This window comes from Agelaius tricolor, unplaced genomic scaffold (genome assembly GCF_023055355.1).
Source record: "Agelaius tricolor isolate 1412-34295 unplaced genomic scaffold, bAgeTri1.0.p SCAF_30, whole genome shotgun sequence".
Lineage (NCBI taxonomy): Eukaryota > Metazoa > Chordata > Aves > Passeriformes > Icteridae > Agelaius > Agelaius tricolor.
In genome coordinates, this window is record NW_027269290.1 from 3,162,986 (window position 1) to 3,178,750 (window position 15,765).

At 53.4% G+C, this 15,765-nt stretch overlaps 1 protein-coding gene across 1 annotated transcript; it reads right to left on the minus strand.

Annotated features, from left to right (window-relative positions):
- Window positions 1–750: 750 nt before the first annotated feature.
- KCNA10 (potassium voltage-gated channel subfamily A member 10) lies at window positions 751–14,649 on the minus strand. Its single transcript, XM_071450262.1, has 2 exons — window positions 14,521–14,649; window positions 751–4,555 (listed from the first exon to the last, which is right to left on the minus strand). The coding sequence occupies exon 2, from the start codon at window positions 4,479–4,481 to the stop codon at window positions 2,931–2,933; it is 1,551 nt and encodes a 516-aa protein (XP_071306363.1). The 5' UTR covers window positions 4,482–4,555; window positions 14,521–14,649; the 3' UTR covers window positions 751–2,930.
- Between the last annotated feature and the right edge of the window lie 1,116 nt (window positions 14,650–15,765).

Sequence of the window (15,765 nt, forward strand, 5' to 3'; positions counted from 1 at the left end):
CTGGGATTCTCTGGAATTTCAGCTCAAAGGAGGGAGTCAATCCTACCTGCAAATATTTCACACCTGGCCACAGGTTTTGTCTTGCTCCAAGGATAAAACATGGCCAGGACACCTTTCTGATGGAGCAAAGGGGGTTCTTGTCTACTTTTAGATTTTCTGAGGCAGTAAAAAATTGGAAGAGGGAATTCATCCTGTGTGCAGAAGGACATGACAGATTGGCTCATCAGGGCTTGGCTCTGGAACAGGACAGTTACTGAGGGCTTTGTATGGATTTCGTTGATCTTTGAGCTTTGGGCCTGTGTTTGGGAAGGGACAACGCTGCAAATTGTGCAGGAAAATCGGGTTTCTTGCAGGTTTTCATCAGTGTTGACACTGGGAGTTTGTAGCCTGGTTTTCCTCCTCTTTGGGGCAAACTAGAAATAGGTTGGTGTGTCTGGGGAGGTTTAATGCCTCTTCTCCCCTTCCCATGGTATCAGTCAGGGATCCCCCTTGGACCTGATCTCCCACAATGGATGGTGTGACCCAATCTGCAGGGTTTGTCCTCATCTCACAGAGCTGGAGAGCTGCAATTTTCTGTTTTCCAGAGCAGCTGTGGCTGCCCCTTCCCTGGATTGCCCAAGGCCAGGCTGGACAGGGCTTGGAACAACCCAGGACAGTGGAAGGTGTCCCTGCCTTGTGGAATGAGGTGAGCTCTAAGGTCCCTTCCAGCCCAAACCACTCTGGGATTCGATATTGCCCCATGTCTCAACCTTCCCACGCACAATTCCCAGCTGGAATTGCGTTGCCATGGAGCAGCACAAAGCCAGGAACAAAAAAGTTGAGTCCAAAGAAATAATATTTTCTGCATACCAGATTTTGAAGCATTTATTCTTTTATTTGAGGATAGTTTACAGGTTTATAAGAATCAGATTTTCTGTCCATCCATCCATCCATCCATCCATCCATCCATCCATCCATCCATCCCAGCACCACTACAGTCCATGTTTGCAGGAGGAGTGGAAATGTGCTCGTGGCTGATCAGGCTGAATATTTCCCAGCCCAAACCTTCTCATCAGAGTTTTTCATGGTAATTTCCCAAGGAAAAACCACCAAAAGTTCAGATTAGAGAGGCAGGGAGAGAATTTGGGGAGGGGAGCAATAAAAATACAAAAGAATGGAAAAAAAATCAAGTTTTCTAGAAGAAAAAGAGAAAGAACCTGCTATGAAATAAAAATAGTGATGTGAAAGAGCTGCTGGAGAGAATTGAGGGGTGAAAAGAGAGGAGCTGGGGATGTTTGAGTGCTGTTCCCAGCTGTGCCTCCTCCAGCTGTGCCCAGCTGTGCGTTCTCCAAGCGTCCCCACAGAACTTGGACACAGTGGGAAGGAGATTAAATAGCTCTGACAGTTCCTCCTGCCTGAGATGATGGTGTGAGGGCTGCAAGGGAGGGGAAAGGGATGGTGGAGGGATGGGAAAAAAACAACGGGGAGAGCAGGTGGTATAAGTGGGATTTGTCCCAGAGGGAGAAGGGATTGTACTGGTCATGTCTCAGATCCATCTCCTGGGGTGAAAAACACCTCATTGCAGAAAGACAGGGCACAGAATCCCTAAAAACTAAAATAAAAACTCCTCCCACCAGGGCTGTGGGATTTCTGCTACAGGGAAAATCCCAACGGGCCCGAACCCACATTTTCCAACAGAGCAGGAGCAATAAATCCAACCCCTGTTCCACCGCTGCTTTCTGAATGAAATTGCAAAGCAGAAATGCTGGCACGCTGTGTGATGATCAGGGGGATCTGTCAGGAGATGAGACATCTGTGCAGCAGGTGTGGGACATCAGAGTGGATGAGACACTGCACGAGAAGCTGGGATTTCGATGGAGGCAGAAACATTAAAAAAAAAAAAAAAGTCGAGTGAAACAGCAAAGTAGGAACAAAATGTTTTTGTCAGAAAAACTGCTGGCATTGGAGAGAATGGCAAAATGAGCTGTTGCTGGCTGCTCCCATCCAAAGTGCCACTGGAAATTTGCATTTTTAGGAAAGCAGAAGTGCCTTGTTACAACAGGGAATGGAGCTGTCAGGAAATGTTGGCTCTCATTGCTCTCTGCCCCCTTTGCAGCACCAGAAGTGACAATAAAAGCTACAAGGTCACAGTGGCTCATCCCCAGGGTTGTTTGTAAACCAGATAATGAGCATTTGTTGCAGGGGAAATCCCATTCCCTCTCTCAGAGCTCAGTTTTCCAGCAGAAACCCCTGTGGGCTTTGAGCTGTGGTGCCCTGAACCTTTGGGGTGGCTGTGCCACCGTGTCTGGTCAGCAACCCCAAACCCGCCCCTGCTGCCTTGGGTCCATCCATGACTGCCCACCCTGCTGTGCCATCAAAATGAATGAGCCAGGCAGACCAGGGAACTCATCCAGCTAAAAATATCCCTTCTCATTTCTTTTTGCCAGCTTATTTTTGCTGTTGCGGGTCTGGGAATTTGTCAGACCCCCCAGATCTGAAGTGGTGGGCAGGGAGGAACTATTTAAAATATTTAAAACTAATTTTATAAACAAAGCAGGGAGCTGGACCCACCTTCATCCCTGGACAGCTGGGTGTCACCAAGCCAAGCATTTCATGTCATTTTGCCCTTTTTTCCTCTCCAGTAAATGGGGAAATCTCTGTATGTGTGGGAATTCCACTCTGACACCAGGGAGTGTGGAAGAAGAGAGAACACAAATGTCAAGCAGATGAGCATCAAATAAAAAACACCAGACCGATGGGCAGGGCAGAGAGATAAGAAAGATGGTATTTATTTGAACAGCCACAGGAAATCAGAGATTGAAAAATGTCTAAAAAAAAAAAAAAAGCAGCAGCACATAATTAAAAAAAAAAAAAATCAGAGCATGCAGATGTTGGATGCATTTTCCAGCTAATCCCACCTGACTGTGCCCAGTCCCTCAGGGCCTCTACCATCATTTTTTGGCCTTGTCTCGAGGGTAACCCCCATTGGTCTTATTGAGTGACTCCATGCTGCCGTTGCCCGTGGCCACGCTGGCCAGCAGCCGCTCCACCTCCCCGGGCAGCATCTGCTTCTCCTCGTTCTCCGTCTCCCGGTGGTAGAAATAATTGAAATTGGAGACGATGACGGGCACGGGCAGGGCGATGGTCAGCACCCCCGCGATGGCGCACAGCGTCCCCACGATCTTCCCGCCCAGCGTGGTGGGACACATGTCCCCGTAGCCCACGGTGGTCATGGTGACCACGGCCCACCAGAAGCCGTCAGGAATGCTGGAGAAATGGGACTGCGGCTCGTCGACTTCCGCGAAGTAAACGGCGCTGGAGAAGAGGATGACGCCGATGAAGAGGAAGAAGATGAGCAAGCCCAGCTCCCTCATGCTGGCCTTGAGGGTCTGCCCCAGGATCTGCAGCCCCTTGGAGTGCCGGGAGAGCTTGAAGATGCGGAAGACCCTGACGAGGCGGATGATGCGCAGGATGGCCAGGGACATGTTCTGCTGCCCGTTGAGTTCGCTCTGCTGGATCAGCTCGGTGGTGAGCGTCACGAAGTAGGGGATGATGGACACGATGTCGATGATGTTCATGATGTTCCTGAAGAACTCGGTCTTGCTGGGGCACACGATGAACCGGACAAAGAGCTCAAAGGAGAACCAGACGATGCAGGCGGTCTCTACGACGAAGAAAGGGTCCGTGAAGGTGCTGTGGGACACCAAGGTGTCTGTCACATTCTTAGAAAGCTCCTGGGTGGACCTGAACTCCCTCTCCTCCCGGAACTCGGGCAGGGTCTCCATGCAGAAGATGATGATGGAGATGACAATGACCAGGACGGAGACCAAAGCTACGCCTCTGGCTGCACTGGAGCTCTCAGGGTACTCAAAGAGCAGCCAGAACTGCCTGTGAAAGTCATTGGTTGGTAAGAGGGTCTCAGGATCCTTGATGAACCCTTCATCCTCCCGGAACTGGTCCATGGCTTCATCACCCAGCTCATAGAAGGTGATTTCATCAGCAAAGACGTCGATAGGGACGTTGGCCGGGCGCCGTATTTTCCCCCCAGACTGGTAATAGTACAGGATCCCATCAAAACTGGGCCTGTTCCTGTCAAAGAAATATTCATTCCTCATGGAGTCAAAGTAACGCATCCTCTTTTCCGGGTCCCCAAGCAAGGTCTCGGGGAACTGGTCCAGGGTCTTGAGCCGTGTCTCAAACCTCAGCCCAGCGATGTTGATGATGACTCGTTGGTCCCCCTCATCCATGCCCACCCTCTCCCCCACCAGGTGGTCGCTGAACTCGGCAGAGAACCTGGAGAAGATGGTCTCATTGTTGGCGTTCTCGCTGTTGATGAGGATCCGCAGGTTGGACAGCAGGTTGGCGCAGCTGGGGTGGCCCTTGCGCGACTGCCCGGCGGGGCTGAGGTCGTTGGAGTAGCAGGGATCCTCCACGATCTGATCAGCGTTGTCAAAACTGACTAGTGCCACCTCCATCTCCTTCCAACTGGCCACGTCCATCATACGCTAATCAGCTCAGCAGCAGAAACCCCCGCGGCCGACGCCGGCTGCCCGCGCCTTTCCCACGCTAGGAGGATCTGCAAGGGACAGGGACACAGAGCTGAACTGTGCATGAGCAGGGCGAAACAAGCCCTGAGAGGCCACACCACCCTCTTCTGGTTTTTAATGGAAGCATTAATGCTGTTGAGTAGCAAAATGACTTCCAGCAAATCACTCATTTTTGGATCCTGCGCGCCCTTTTGGCACGGCTTTGCCATTGTTGGCCCTCCCCAAACCTCCTACAGAAGCCAAGGATGAAAGGTCAGGCAGCAGCAGAGGATGGGGGTGAATCCAGGTGTCCCACCCAGCCTCTCCCCAGTGATCCCACACCAAGGGGTCGTTTCATCCGTTTCCAGGTGCGGATCCAAAGCTCAGAGCAGGATTTGGAGGTTTGGAACATGGCTGTCCCAAGCTAAGAACAGCCCTTGATCCAGGTGGGAGAGGCATTGGTCAAACCCCAGGAGGTCCTGGGCACGTTGCAGATGGGTCAAGCATTGTTTGGAAACAATTCCCAAAGCAGGAACGACACTGGAATTTGGGAATGCAGCCCAGGAGGAAGCAGGCCAGGAGGAGAAATGTCCACCAGCCTTGGAGAACCCCTTTGGTCTGGGAAGAGGGGTGGGACAGGACCCCTGGCCTTGGGGCAGGCACAGGATGGGGTGACATCCCCCAGAGCTCTCCTAGCCCTCCTCCACAACACACCTGATATTCCCAGCCCCAGGAAGAAGCTCAGGACTAAGCCTTTGGATCCCTTGGAGAGCACCTTTCAGGCCATGGGGTGGATTCTTTCCCAGCCCAACTCTGAGAGGCACTCAGGAACAGTCCCCACATCCCCAAATATTCCTGGGCACACATCTCCCCACACACCAACACCATTCTGAGCTCAGCAAAGTCAAAGAGGAGCCCAGGGACCAGGCCAAGTTATGGAGCTGGGAAATTACCTGTCCTGCCTCAGGGAGAAGCACAGAGAGAAATTAGGTGTTAACAGGGAGCAGTTCTGTGGAGATTTTCCCCAGAATGAACTTTCCAAGTAAATTCAGTGCCCTGATTTATTTCCCCTCCAAATGTATTTCCCAGACATGAGGCGCCACAGGAGGACACGTGGAGCTGCTCTGCGTGACCGCTGCTCACCAAGGGCACTCTGGCTTTCTTACCCAGGCAGCTCCAGTGAGAGGGACACAAAAAACCCAAATGCCCTCAACTGCCAGGAATAGCAACACAATTGAGGCCACGGAGCAGCAGCAGTGGTGCCAGGGCTGGTCCTGTGATGAGGATGGTCCCCAGTGCTGTTTGCTTCCAGGGCTGGGCAGGAACCCATCCCCACATGGGGCCTGAGCTGCTCCCCGTGCCTCGAGCTCCCTGTTCCACTGGAGTGATTTGGGGTGCTGAAGGTTTTTGCTCCCCAGAAGCTGAGATTCCATCCTTGCTGGCACACAGCTGGGGTAGGACAGGCCAAAATGCCCCCAAATCTGTTGCAGGAATGAGCATGAAGAGCCTGATTTGCCACAAATCCTCCCTCTCCTCCCCTCAGCTTTACAGCCCTGGCAGCAGAAGCTCATACAGGACCCAGCATCTAGGGATCAACCTCTCCTCAGTAGGAGAGATTCTGGATTTGGGGAAAAATCCTACAATTTATCATAAGCTATTTACAGGCCAGGTCTCTTTGCTTGAGCTAAACCCACTTGGCTTGGCTGTTCTTAGAAATCCAGCCCTAAGGAGCTGCTGCAGGCTGGCTTTGTGCCCAACCTCCCTCTCGGGGATGTGTAGAGAGGAGTGGCTGGGGCAAGGGACAGAACTGGTGCCTGGAGCAGCAGCAGCAGCAGCGTGGTTGTGTCCTCAAAGTGACCTCAGGCAAATCTGGGGAGCCTCAAGGACTCCAAACCTGAGTCCTCCAGCCCCAGCTGGAGATGCCCAAGGTGCAGCTGCTCTCCATGGGGCTGGAGGCATCCCAGGCTGGACTGTTTGGGGGCTCAGTGAGAAGCTGGTGCTGGCAGGATGATTTGTGGCATCAGAGCTGAGGATAACCCTGCTTTCAGGAGAATCAGGAGGCCTACAAAGGGATACTGCAACAAACCTGGCCCAGATAAAGCACTTTCAAGGGAAAAATAAGTGCTAAAGGAAAGAAGAAAAGCAGCACACATAATTCCCTTCTGGTTCTTGTTTTTTCTTAATATAAATCCCAAGCTGATTTTTAAATCAGAATAAAATAAAGTTTGAATCAGAGTTTAGTGTTCAGCGGCAGGGTGGGCTGACCTGGCCCACCACACCTCCAGCCAAGGGGAGGACCCAGAGGGGTCCACAAGTACAGGGACTTCTCTTGGCAGTGGAACAAAGCTGAGCAGCTAAAGCTGACCATGAAATTCCCAAAGTGCTTCAGCTCCATTTCAAGTCCTTGGAACAGTTTCCCATGGGATGCAGGGCTCTGAGGTTCCTTTCCTTACCTTAAATCCCCAGACCATGCTGATGTCTGGAGGGAGGTGCCCCACCTGACCCCAAACCACCTTATCTGTCTCGTTTTTAATTAAGACCAAAATTAACAGTGCATCCCAAAGCCACAAAACATCCTCCCTAAGCCTTGCACCGGGCTCCAGCCGAGGCTTGAACTAGAAAGTTGCCTGATTTTTTCCTCCTAAATCACCCAACATCTGCTTCTCAGAATCTGATTAACTAATATCCTTCAGCGGAAATCCCTGCCCGTGGAAAATCATAATAATAACAAAAAAACCACGCGAGGCAGAGCGACGGTGAAAGAGAAAGGTCATTTGGAGGGAGAGCTGGTGTTTTACCCATCACATCCCAGCGAGTCAGGGCTGTGGTTTCCACCAGGCTCTCTGCACCCAGTCAAACCTTCCTCCCTGCAATCCCCTCCTCCTCCTCCTCCTCCTGTGAGCACCCTGTGTGAACAATGTCCATCCCTGTGCCCGTGTTCACAGGGGGCTGAGGATGAGGGAAGAGATGAGGATCTGACCCCATGTTTCAGAAGGCTTGATTTATTATTTTATGATATATATTATATTAAAACTGTACTCAAAGAATAGAAGAAAGGATTTCATCAGAAGGCTGGCTAAGAATAGAACAAGAATGAATGAATAACAAGGACAGAGAGTCCGAGCCAGCTGACTGTGATTGGCCATTAATTAGAAACAACCACATGAGCCCAATCCCAGATGCACCTGTTGCATTCCACAGCAGCAGATAACCATTGGTTACATTTTGTTCCTGAGGCCTCTCAGCTTCTCAGGAGGAAAAATCCTCATAAAAGATGTCTGTGACACATCCCCGAGGTTTTTCCAGATTATTGGAGCTGTTGAGCCTCTTCTCCCCCTCTCCTGTCCCCTCCCCTCCCCATCATCATCCCTGGGTAGGATGAGGAAGGAGGAGATTGTCCCCTCTGCCCGCCCACAGCAGCACCTGCAAGGACTTACCTGGCCAGGGCATGGAAGCACCAAGGCTGTCAGCATCTGGGGAGAGAGTTAGCAAACACAGACAGGGACGTGCAGGGTGAGAGAAAAGCCCAGCCATACCCTCGGAAGGCGCCTTTGGGCGGACAATGTCATTGGAAAGGCTCCTGCCTCTCTTTGCTCCAGCGGGGAATTGGCAGCCCCGCGCCTAAGCCGGGCTTTGGCAGGCGCGGCCCTGGGGGCTCGGCCCCTCCATCCCCCCGGGAGCCCTGGAACCAGCCGGGGCTCCATGGAAAGGCTCTGGGGACACCCCGTCCCCACGCCCCATCGCCCAGGGAGGGGGGCTCGGGCTCCCACCTCCTGTCCCCACCCGCCGGGCGGCGAGACGGGGGAGGAGGACGTGCCCTTCTGGCGGATGCCACCTTTAATCCCCAATAATGCTGCGGATGCTCCAAGTCTTGTCCGTGACGTGGCGAGGTCTGAGTTGGTCCCCGGGAGAGGGGGGACAGGGACCCGCACACCGCTGCCACCCCGGGAGAGGCATTTACAGCTCTTTTGTAGGTATTATTATAAAATAATGGCTTGAAAAGAGGAGGAGGGGAGGGGAAAGCCCAAGGGTTGGAGCATCCCCCGCTGCCCACCTACCTCTCGCCTGTGGTCGTGGGGACAGCGGGCGCCTTTCCAGGAGGGGACAGTGCCACCACCACCACGTGGGACATGTCCGTCCCCGCCCCGGGGTGCCCGGGACCGATGCGGTACAGCCGGCACAGCCCAGCAAAGGGCATCGCTGGGGGACGAGGGAGAGCAGGGACGTGGCCCTTCCTCATGCCTGGGTGCAGCTGGATGCTGGCTCCGACCCCAGGGCCACCAGGCTTGTTACCTCCAGGAATTAATTAATAAATAAATATTTATTTATTAACGGGCAGGACCGGGCAGGTTGGTATGAGTCGTTAAAATAACCGAGATTTTTGTTTTCTTTCCCTATTTTTATTTTGTTTCCATTCCGGAGCCTGCTGCTGCTCACGGCCATCTCACCTCGGGTGCTCCAGAGTGATTTCATCCCTGCTGGCCTCACCCAGGGCTGGATCCCGCCTCCACCTTCACCCAGGTCATCTCCCCACCCTCCTCTTCCTCCTCCGTCCCCTCCTCGCCCTCCAGGCAGGGGGGGAAGTCAGAGGAGGGGGTGGCACATTTCTACCCCCAGGCTTCAGCCTGAATTCCTGAATTCCTCCTCGGTGACGTTCCTTTGCTCTTGAGGGACCCGCTCACCTCGATTTCCCCCCCTCCAGCATCCTTTTCTGTCCTCTGAGCTATTTCTCCTCTCATGGCGTTAATGAGCACATTAAACCCCTCTGTCCCCGAGGAGAGCCCGGCTTGGAGCATCCCGCAGACATCTCCAGCCTTCCCTGATGGAAAGGGGACAGGAGATTATCCAGACCTTTGATCAGGTCCTTCAGGGAGGCTTTAGCATTTTATACACTGTTTCTCTACCCCTACAAACTACAGTCCTTACATTTACCCTCATCCCAGCTAGGGCATTATTAACAAAAAATAATTCCATTTATATTCCACAATATTATATTGTGTCCATCTCACCTCCAAACCCAGCTTTGGAAGGGCGCTTTGACCACAGGGTGATGGGGGCTGTAGGCAAAATCTGACTTTTTTTGGTGTTTTGGTGTTTTTTTGGTGTTTTGGGGTTTTTTTTGTTTGTTTGTTTGGGTTTGTTTGGTTTGGTTTTTTGGTGGTTTTTTTTGGGGGGGGGGAAGTTTGTTTTTTGTGTTTTGGGGGTTTTTTTGGGTTTTTTTGTGTTTTTTTGTTTGTTTGGTTTTGTTTGTTTGTTTTTTGTTTTTGGGGTTTTTTTCTGCCAAAATCTACTTGGAACTCTCCAGGGTCGCTTCCTGCACCCAGGCAAAGAGCAGCTGTGGCTGAGGGAAATGCAGAGCAAGAAAAGCAACCAGAAGAGCAGCAGATGTGGCTTGTGCTGGAGCTAAGGAGTCTTAGCAAGATCCCCCCGATAATGGGGATATTCCTGATATTCCTGGAGTGAAATCAGTGCTGTGGCCCAGGCGAGACGGGCACGGGGGGAGATGCCCGGAATAACATCCCTGCCTGCCAGAAACGGGACAGTTACACAACTCCCTCCTCTCCGGGGAGCCCGGCTGCACCCCGGACACCCCCGGGACATTTCTGCCTTGTATTCCGCCAAGGTGACTCCAAACACCCCCTTGGCTCGAAGGGTTTCGGTTCCTCCTCCAGCCAGGCCGCCCCAGGCACTTCTCTCCCTCTGCTCCCCGCTCCTGGGATCGCCTGGGATTGACCCCACAGACAAACTGGGATTGACCCCACAGACAAACTCGGCCCCTGAGGGTGCCCAGCATCCGGGATGGAGCAGAATCCAGCAAGTCCTGCGTGGGATCACTCTGACACCAGAGGGGAGACAAAACACCCCCGAGCCCGTCCAAAAGCAGAGAGGGATTAGCTGGCAGAGGAGGAATTTTTGGCAGCAGGTCCCTGAGTTATTGTTTGGACGGGGAGCTTAACTTTGCCTGTGGGAAATAGCGCAGGGGACTGAGCAGCTCATCCCTCCCTCTCCCTTTGATCTGACGTGGGATGAGCCGGAGGAGGCTGGAGGGGTCCTGCAGACCCCTTCCTGTGGTGGAACCAGGCAGTTGAGGCAGAGTGGAAATTGTGCAGGGTAGAAATCCATTTCGATTTCGGTGAAATGTACATTTTTGAGTTGAGTCTGTGGTTAGAAAACAGAGCTATTTAACCTGACTGTAAAGCCTGGGCTCAGAGAAACTGCTTCAGTGAAGGACAGGGATAAGGGGGGGAGAGACAGAGGGTGATAGAGAGAGACACAGAGGCTGCTGTGAGAGCAGCTCAACCTGACCTAGGAATTCTTCTGGATAATGAGGAACTAGCAGCAAATGTCATGAAAAATTCGTAAAAATGAATATGTATGAACCTATTGTGAAATTGTATGCATATGTATCTGAGAGGGGGATAAAAAGGGACCTGGAGTTCCCAGAGGTACCCATGTGTGTCATTTGAGGGGAATGATTCCCACACGCGTCCAGCGCTGTAATAACAAACATCCCGGCTCTACAACTTCCACAAAAGTTGTGGAGTTTTGATTATCTCCACAAAACACAGGGACACTTTGCTTTTCCTGAATTCCCGAGCAGAACTGTGAAATCCGTGTGAGCCTGCACCGGCTCCGGGCCACGGAGCAGCTCAGGGCACTAACGAGCCTCTGCTAATTGTCCTCTCTTTGCAGCACTAATTTAAATTACCTGGGGTTCGCTAATTCCAGCCCCGCGGCTCTGGGATGGAGCTCAGGTGGCTCCGTGGCCTCTCCACCAAGGGAATTTTTCTTATTTCTCCTTCCAGCTAATTGAAGGGCCCCTCAATTAGCAACAGTCCCCCAGCATCAGGAGGGTTGGATTTTTCAGGAGGGTTGGATTTTGGGGGGTGCAGGATGTAAAACCACACCCCAGACCCTTGAATGCCCTCAATTAGGGCTGGGTAATTAATATCGGAGCTCTGATTGCAGCATGGAGTGTCCTTGGAGGCTCAAGGAGGTGCCCTGGGCATCTGGCACTGATGGAGCAGGGCAGGAATCATCTCTGGAAGGAAAACAAGGAGCTGCTGTGAAAACTTGTGGCTCATGCTCCTCCTCAGGAGAGGAGTTTGCAAATGAAACTCTTTAAATTCCAAGCAAATGTGCGCAGCTGTGAGGGAATAAGCAGGAGAGGAGATGGTGGTAGTTTATGAGTGATGAAAATACAGGAAAGAATAATTCAGATCTTCCAGGGGACGATGGGGTCTGGCAAAAGCTGCCTCTGCTTTTGAGTCCTGACTGTGGGAACAGTGGAGAAATGGAAAAGGGGCCAAAATCCACTGAAACAATGGTGTGGTTCAGAGCAATCCCAGGGATTCTGCAGCCCCAGGAGAGCCCAGGGCTTAGGAGCAGCCAGACCTGAAACCTCTTTGCTTCTCAAAGCAGAGGTTAAAGTTTGTCTGCAGCAAGGGAGGGGGGCAGGATGAACCTCAACATTTAAACACACAAATTGCCTTTCAGCTGAAAGAGAGTGGGTTCAGATGAGGTATTTGGGACAAATTCTTCCCTGGGAGGGTGGGCAGGCCCTGGCACAGGTGCCCAGAGCAGCTGGGGCTGCCCCTGCATCCCTGGCAGTGCCCAAGGCCAGGCTGGAGCAGCCTGGGACAGTGAAGGTGTCCCTGCCATGGCAGGGGTGGGACAGGATGGGATTTAAGGTCCTTTCCAACCCAAACCATCCTGAGATTCCATGAAATTGCGCCAGGAAACAAATTATGACCCTGAACAAGCGGCCACCAGCTCCTGAGGGCTGCTTCCATGTCCGTGCCTCAGTTTCCCCAGGGCTGTGGATGTCCATAAAGCCAGGCAGGAGCTCTCCAGGACAAGATGCACATGAGGAAGATCCCCAGGGCTGGGATGGAGTGTCCATCACTGCAGGCAGAGATGTGCCCAGCCAGACCCCTGCAGCCCTCCCCACTTTTCATACCTCCTTCTGCTTTCTCCACCCGAATTTTATTTTTTTATATATATATATTAAATAAATCTATATATTATATAGATATACTGTAGTATATATATAAATCTATATATTACATCGATATAATACATATATCTTTATATAGATATTAAATAAATATATATATTTAAAAAATCTGATTATCAGAGAGCTCAGTACATACAGTACACACCAGGAGACAGATGAACCCTTTCTTATACCCGGCCATGGAGCCCAAAATTAATCAGCTATGGATTAACCGGGTCAGGATGTAATTTAATAAGCAGCGAGGGCGAGTTCCTGCTCGGAGGGAGCCGGCGGGGTCCCACTCGCTCCGGCCGTGCCGTGAGAGCCGCCCCAGCCCAGCGCAGGGAGCAGGAAAAGCCAGATGGGATCAGATCAGCCCTGCGGCGGTGCCGGCTGCTCCACCGAGGCACAGGGACAGGGACAGGACAGGGACAGGCTGGGACCCGGCCAGGCTTGGCTCCAGCTGAGCCCTGCTCATCTTCCCTGCACTCCGAGCCGGGGTTTAGCCTGATTCAGGGAAAGATGGAAATGGATTTTTGGCCGTGAGGTGCTGCGGTGGCTCTTTGGGGATGCTGAGTGCGCTCTTTGGGGGCTGGGGTTCTGCCCCCCTGGCATTCACAGAGCGGCTGCTGCTGCCAAGTGTTGGGCGCGCTCTGGAAGCGGCTGATGGATGGACACACGGACACGAAGCGCTTGGGAAGTGCTTTGATCAGCCTGAACCAGCAGAAGTGAGGAAAAGGAGGTGCGGGGAGTGACCTTTTCCCTCTGGAGCATCCCGGCTCCGCCCGGGCGCCTGCCTGGGGCCGGGGCAGGCTGCCCCCTCCTGCTTACTGCCCTGTAACACGAGAAAGAACCCGAGCCCAAATCGATGGGAAACTTTCCCAGCGTGTCCCGAAGTGCAGGGACAGAGGCAGAGCCGCCCCCCAGGGCAGCATCCGGAGCTCGGAGCTGGAACCTCGCTCTGCTCCCTGGGCTGAGCAAAGGACGCTGCCCCCCCCTCGAAATCTGCACCGGCAGCAAAGCCTGGAGGAGGTCGGCGGCCGGAGCCAAAAATGGAGAGAAGGTATAAATGGAAAGCAATAGGAAGCCGCTAATGGGGTCAGACAGATCCTGCATTGATCCCGGATTCTGCAACAGCAGCACTGAGAGCAGCCTGGGAGGTGACAGCTTTGGGGTCCCGGTGTCACTCCGGGCTTGTGGCTTCATGTGCAGGGGCCAGGGCAGCCCTCAGTGCACCCAGCAACCCCCAGGGTGCCCCCGGGAGAGGACAGGGGAATTCGGACCCACAAAAAGTAATTAGGATTTAAAGTGATTGAAATGATGCCAGTGAGAGCCTCTGACTGCTGGTAAATCCAGGGCTCCTCGCAGCACTCACCCCGTGCTCAGGAACACTTCACCCTCTCTGCTTCTCCAAGGACAAACTAAACTTCCCCCAGTCACCACCATCCAAAAAATACCCACCAAAAAAGAGAAAAACCAACATCTGACTGCCCCAAACCCACCCACCAAACTCTCCTCTACCCCCAAACTTCCCCCACGGACACAGCTGAGCCCAAGAGGGGAGCAACAAACCCGGTTTTGGCATCACTCCTCTCCAGGGTCCCTCGCAGCACTCACCCCGTGCTCAGGAACACTTCACCCTCTCTGCTTCTCCAAGGACAAACTAAACTTCCCCCCGGTCACCACCATCCAAAAAATACCCACCAAAAAAGAGAAAAACCAACATCTGACTGCCCTGAACCCACCCACCAAACTCTCCTCTCCTCTCCGTCTAAACTTCCCCCACGGCCACAACAGCAGCTGAGCCCAAGAGGGGAGCAACAAACCCGGTTTTGGCATCGTCCTCATCTCCAAGGACAAACTAAACTTCCCCCCAGTCACCACCATCCAAAAAATACCCACCAAAAAAAGAGAAAAACACCATCTGAGTGCCCCAAACCCACCCACCAAACTCTCCTCTCCCTCTAAACTTCCCCCACGGCCACGACGGCGGCTGAGCCCAAGAGGGGAGCAACAAACCCGGTTTTGGCATCATCCTCATCCTCCTCGGGCGTGCGGGGTTCCCGTGCTCCCATGGCCGCCTCCCTCCCGGCCGGGGCTGCCCGGCGGAGCTGCCCCTCCGCCTGTGCCGGAGCTCGGGGATGCTCCAGCCTCTCCTGCCGAAAGGCGATGCCGGTGCCCACGTGAGCCCGGTGGGACTCCTTGCCCTCGTTCTCCTTGTGCCTGAAATGGGTTTTTTTGCTCCCTCGCTGGTCCTGCCCGGCAGCAGCAGCAGCAGCCAGGGCTCCAGCGCTCCTCTTTCATGTCTACAAAGGGGTTTGAGGCCTTTGCTTTCCCAGGGAGGGTGGGGAAGGAGCAGCGTGGAGCAGAGGAGGAGGAGGTGATGCCCAGATGTGACCCTGGCTGTCCCCTCTGAGCAGGGCTGCTCACTGGGATGCTCTGCACAGGCAGCAGGACAGGGCTCACAGGGACCTGGCTTTTGCATCCACGGTGAGGAAAGCAAGAAAAGCAGGAGCCTGCAGTGCTCCACAGAGAGAAAATCTGGAAAAGCAGGAGCCTGCAGTGTTCCACAGAGAGAAAATCTGGAAAAGCAGGAGCCTGCAGTGCTCCACAGAGAGAAAATCTGGAGAAGCAGGAGCCTGCAGTGCTCCACAGAGAGAAAATCTGGAAAAGCAGGAGCCTGCAGTGCTCCCTCGTTCTCCTTGTGCCTGAAATGGGTTTTTTGCTCCCTCGCTGGTCCTGCCCAGCAGCAGCAGCAGCAGCAGCCAGGGCTCCAGTGCTCCTCTTTCATGTCTACAAAGGGGTTTGAGGCCTTTGCTTGAGGGTGGGGAAGGAGCAGCGTGGAGCAGAGGAAGAGGAGGTGATGCCCAGATCTGTCCCCTCTGAGCAGGGCTGCTCACTGCTCTGCACAGGCAGCAGGACTGGGCTCACAGGGACCTGGGTTTTGTACCCACGGAGAGAAAATCTGGAGAAGCAGGAGCCTGCAGTGCTCCCAGTGCCAGCACAGACTCACACCAAGCACCAGGCAGGTGGAGGCACCCAGAGACCCTCTGAGCCTTTGTCCAGGCGCTTCCAAAGCCGGGCCTGGCTTTTCTCTGGGACCCAGGAAAATCCTCTGTTCCCAGAGCTGTGATTGCCAGCACTGAGCTCCCAAAGTGCTGAAGCTCCAGGAGCTGGAGCTGCCTCCCCAGGGCTTTCCCCATCCTGTTTTTCTGTGGCCAGGGGGGGTTGTTCATCCATGAGACCCTCTGGGGGTGTCACACC

Bases quoted from the DNA above. Each gene is read 5' to 3' on its own strand.
- KCNA10 (XM_071450262.1), bottom strand. From the start codon at position 4,481: ATGATGGACGTGGCCAGTTGGAAGGAGATGGAGGTGGCACTAGTCAGT.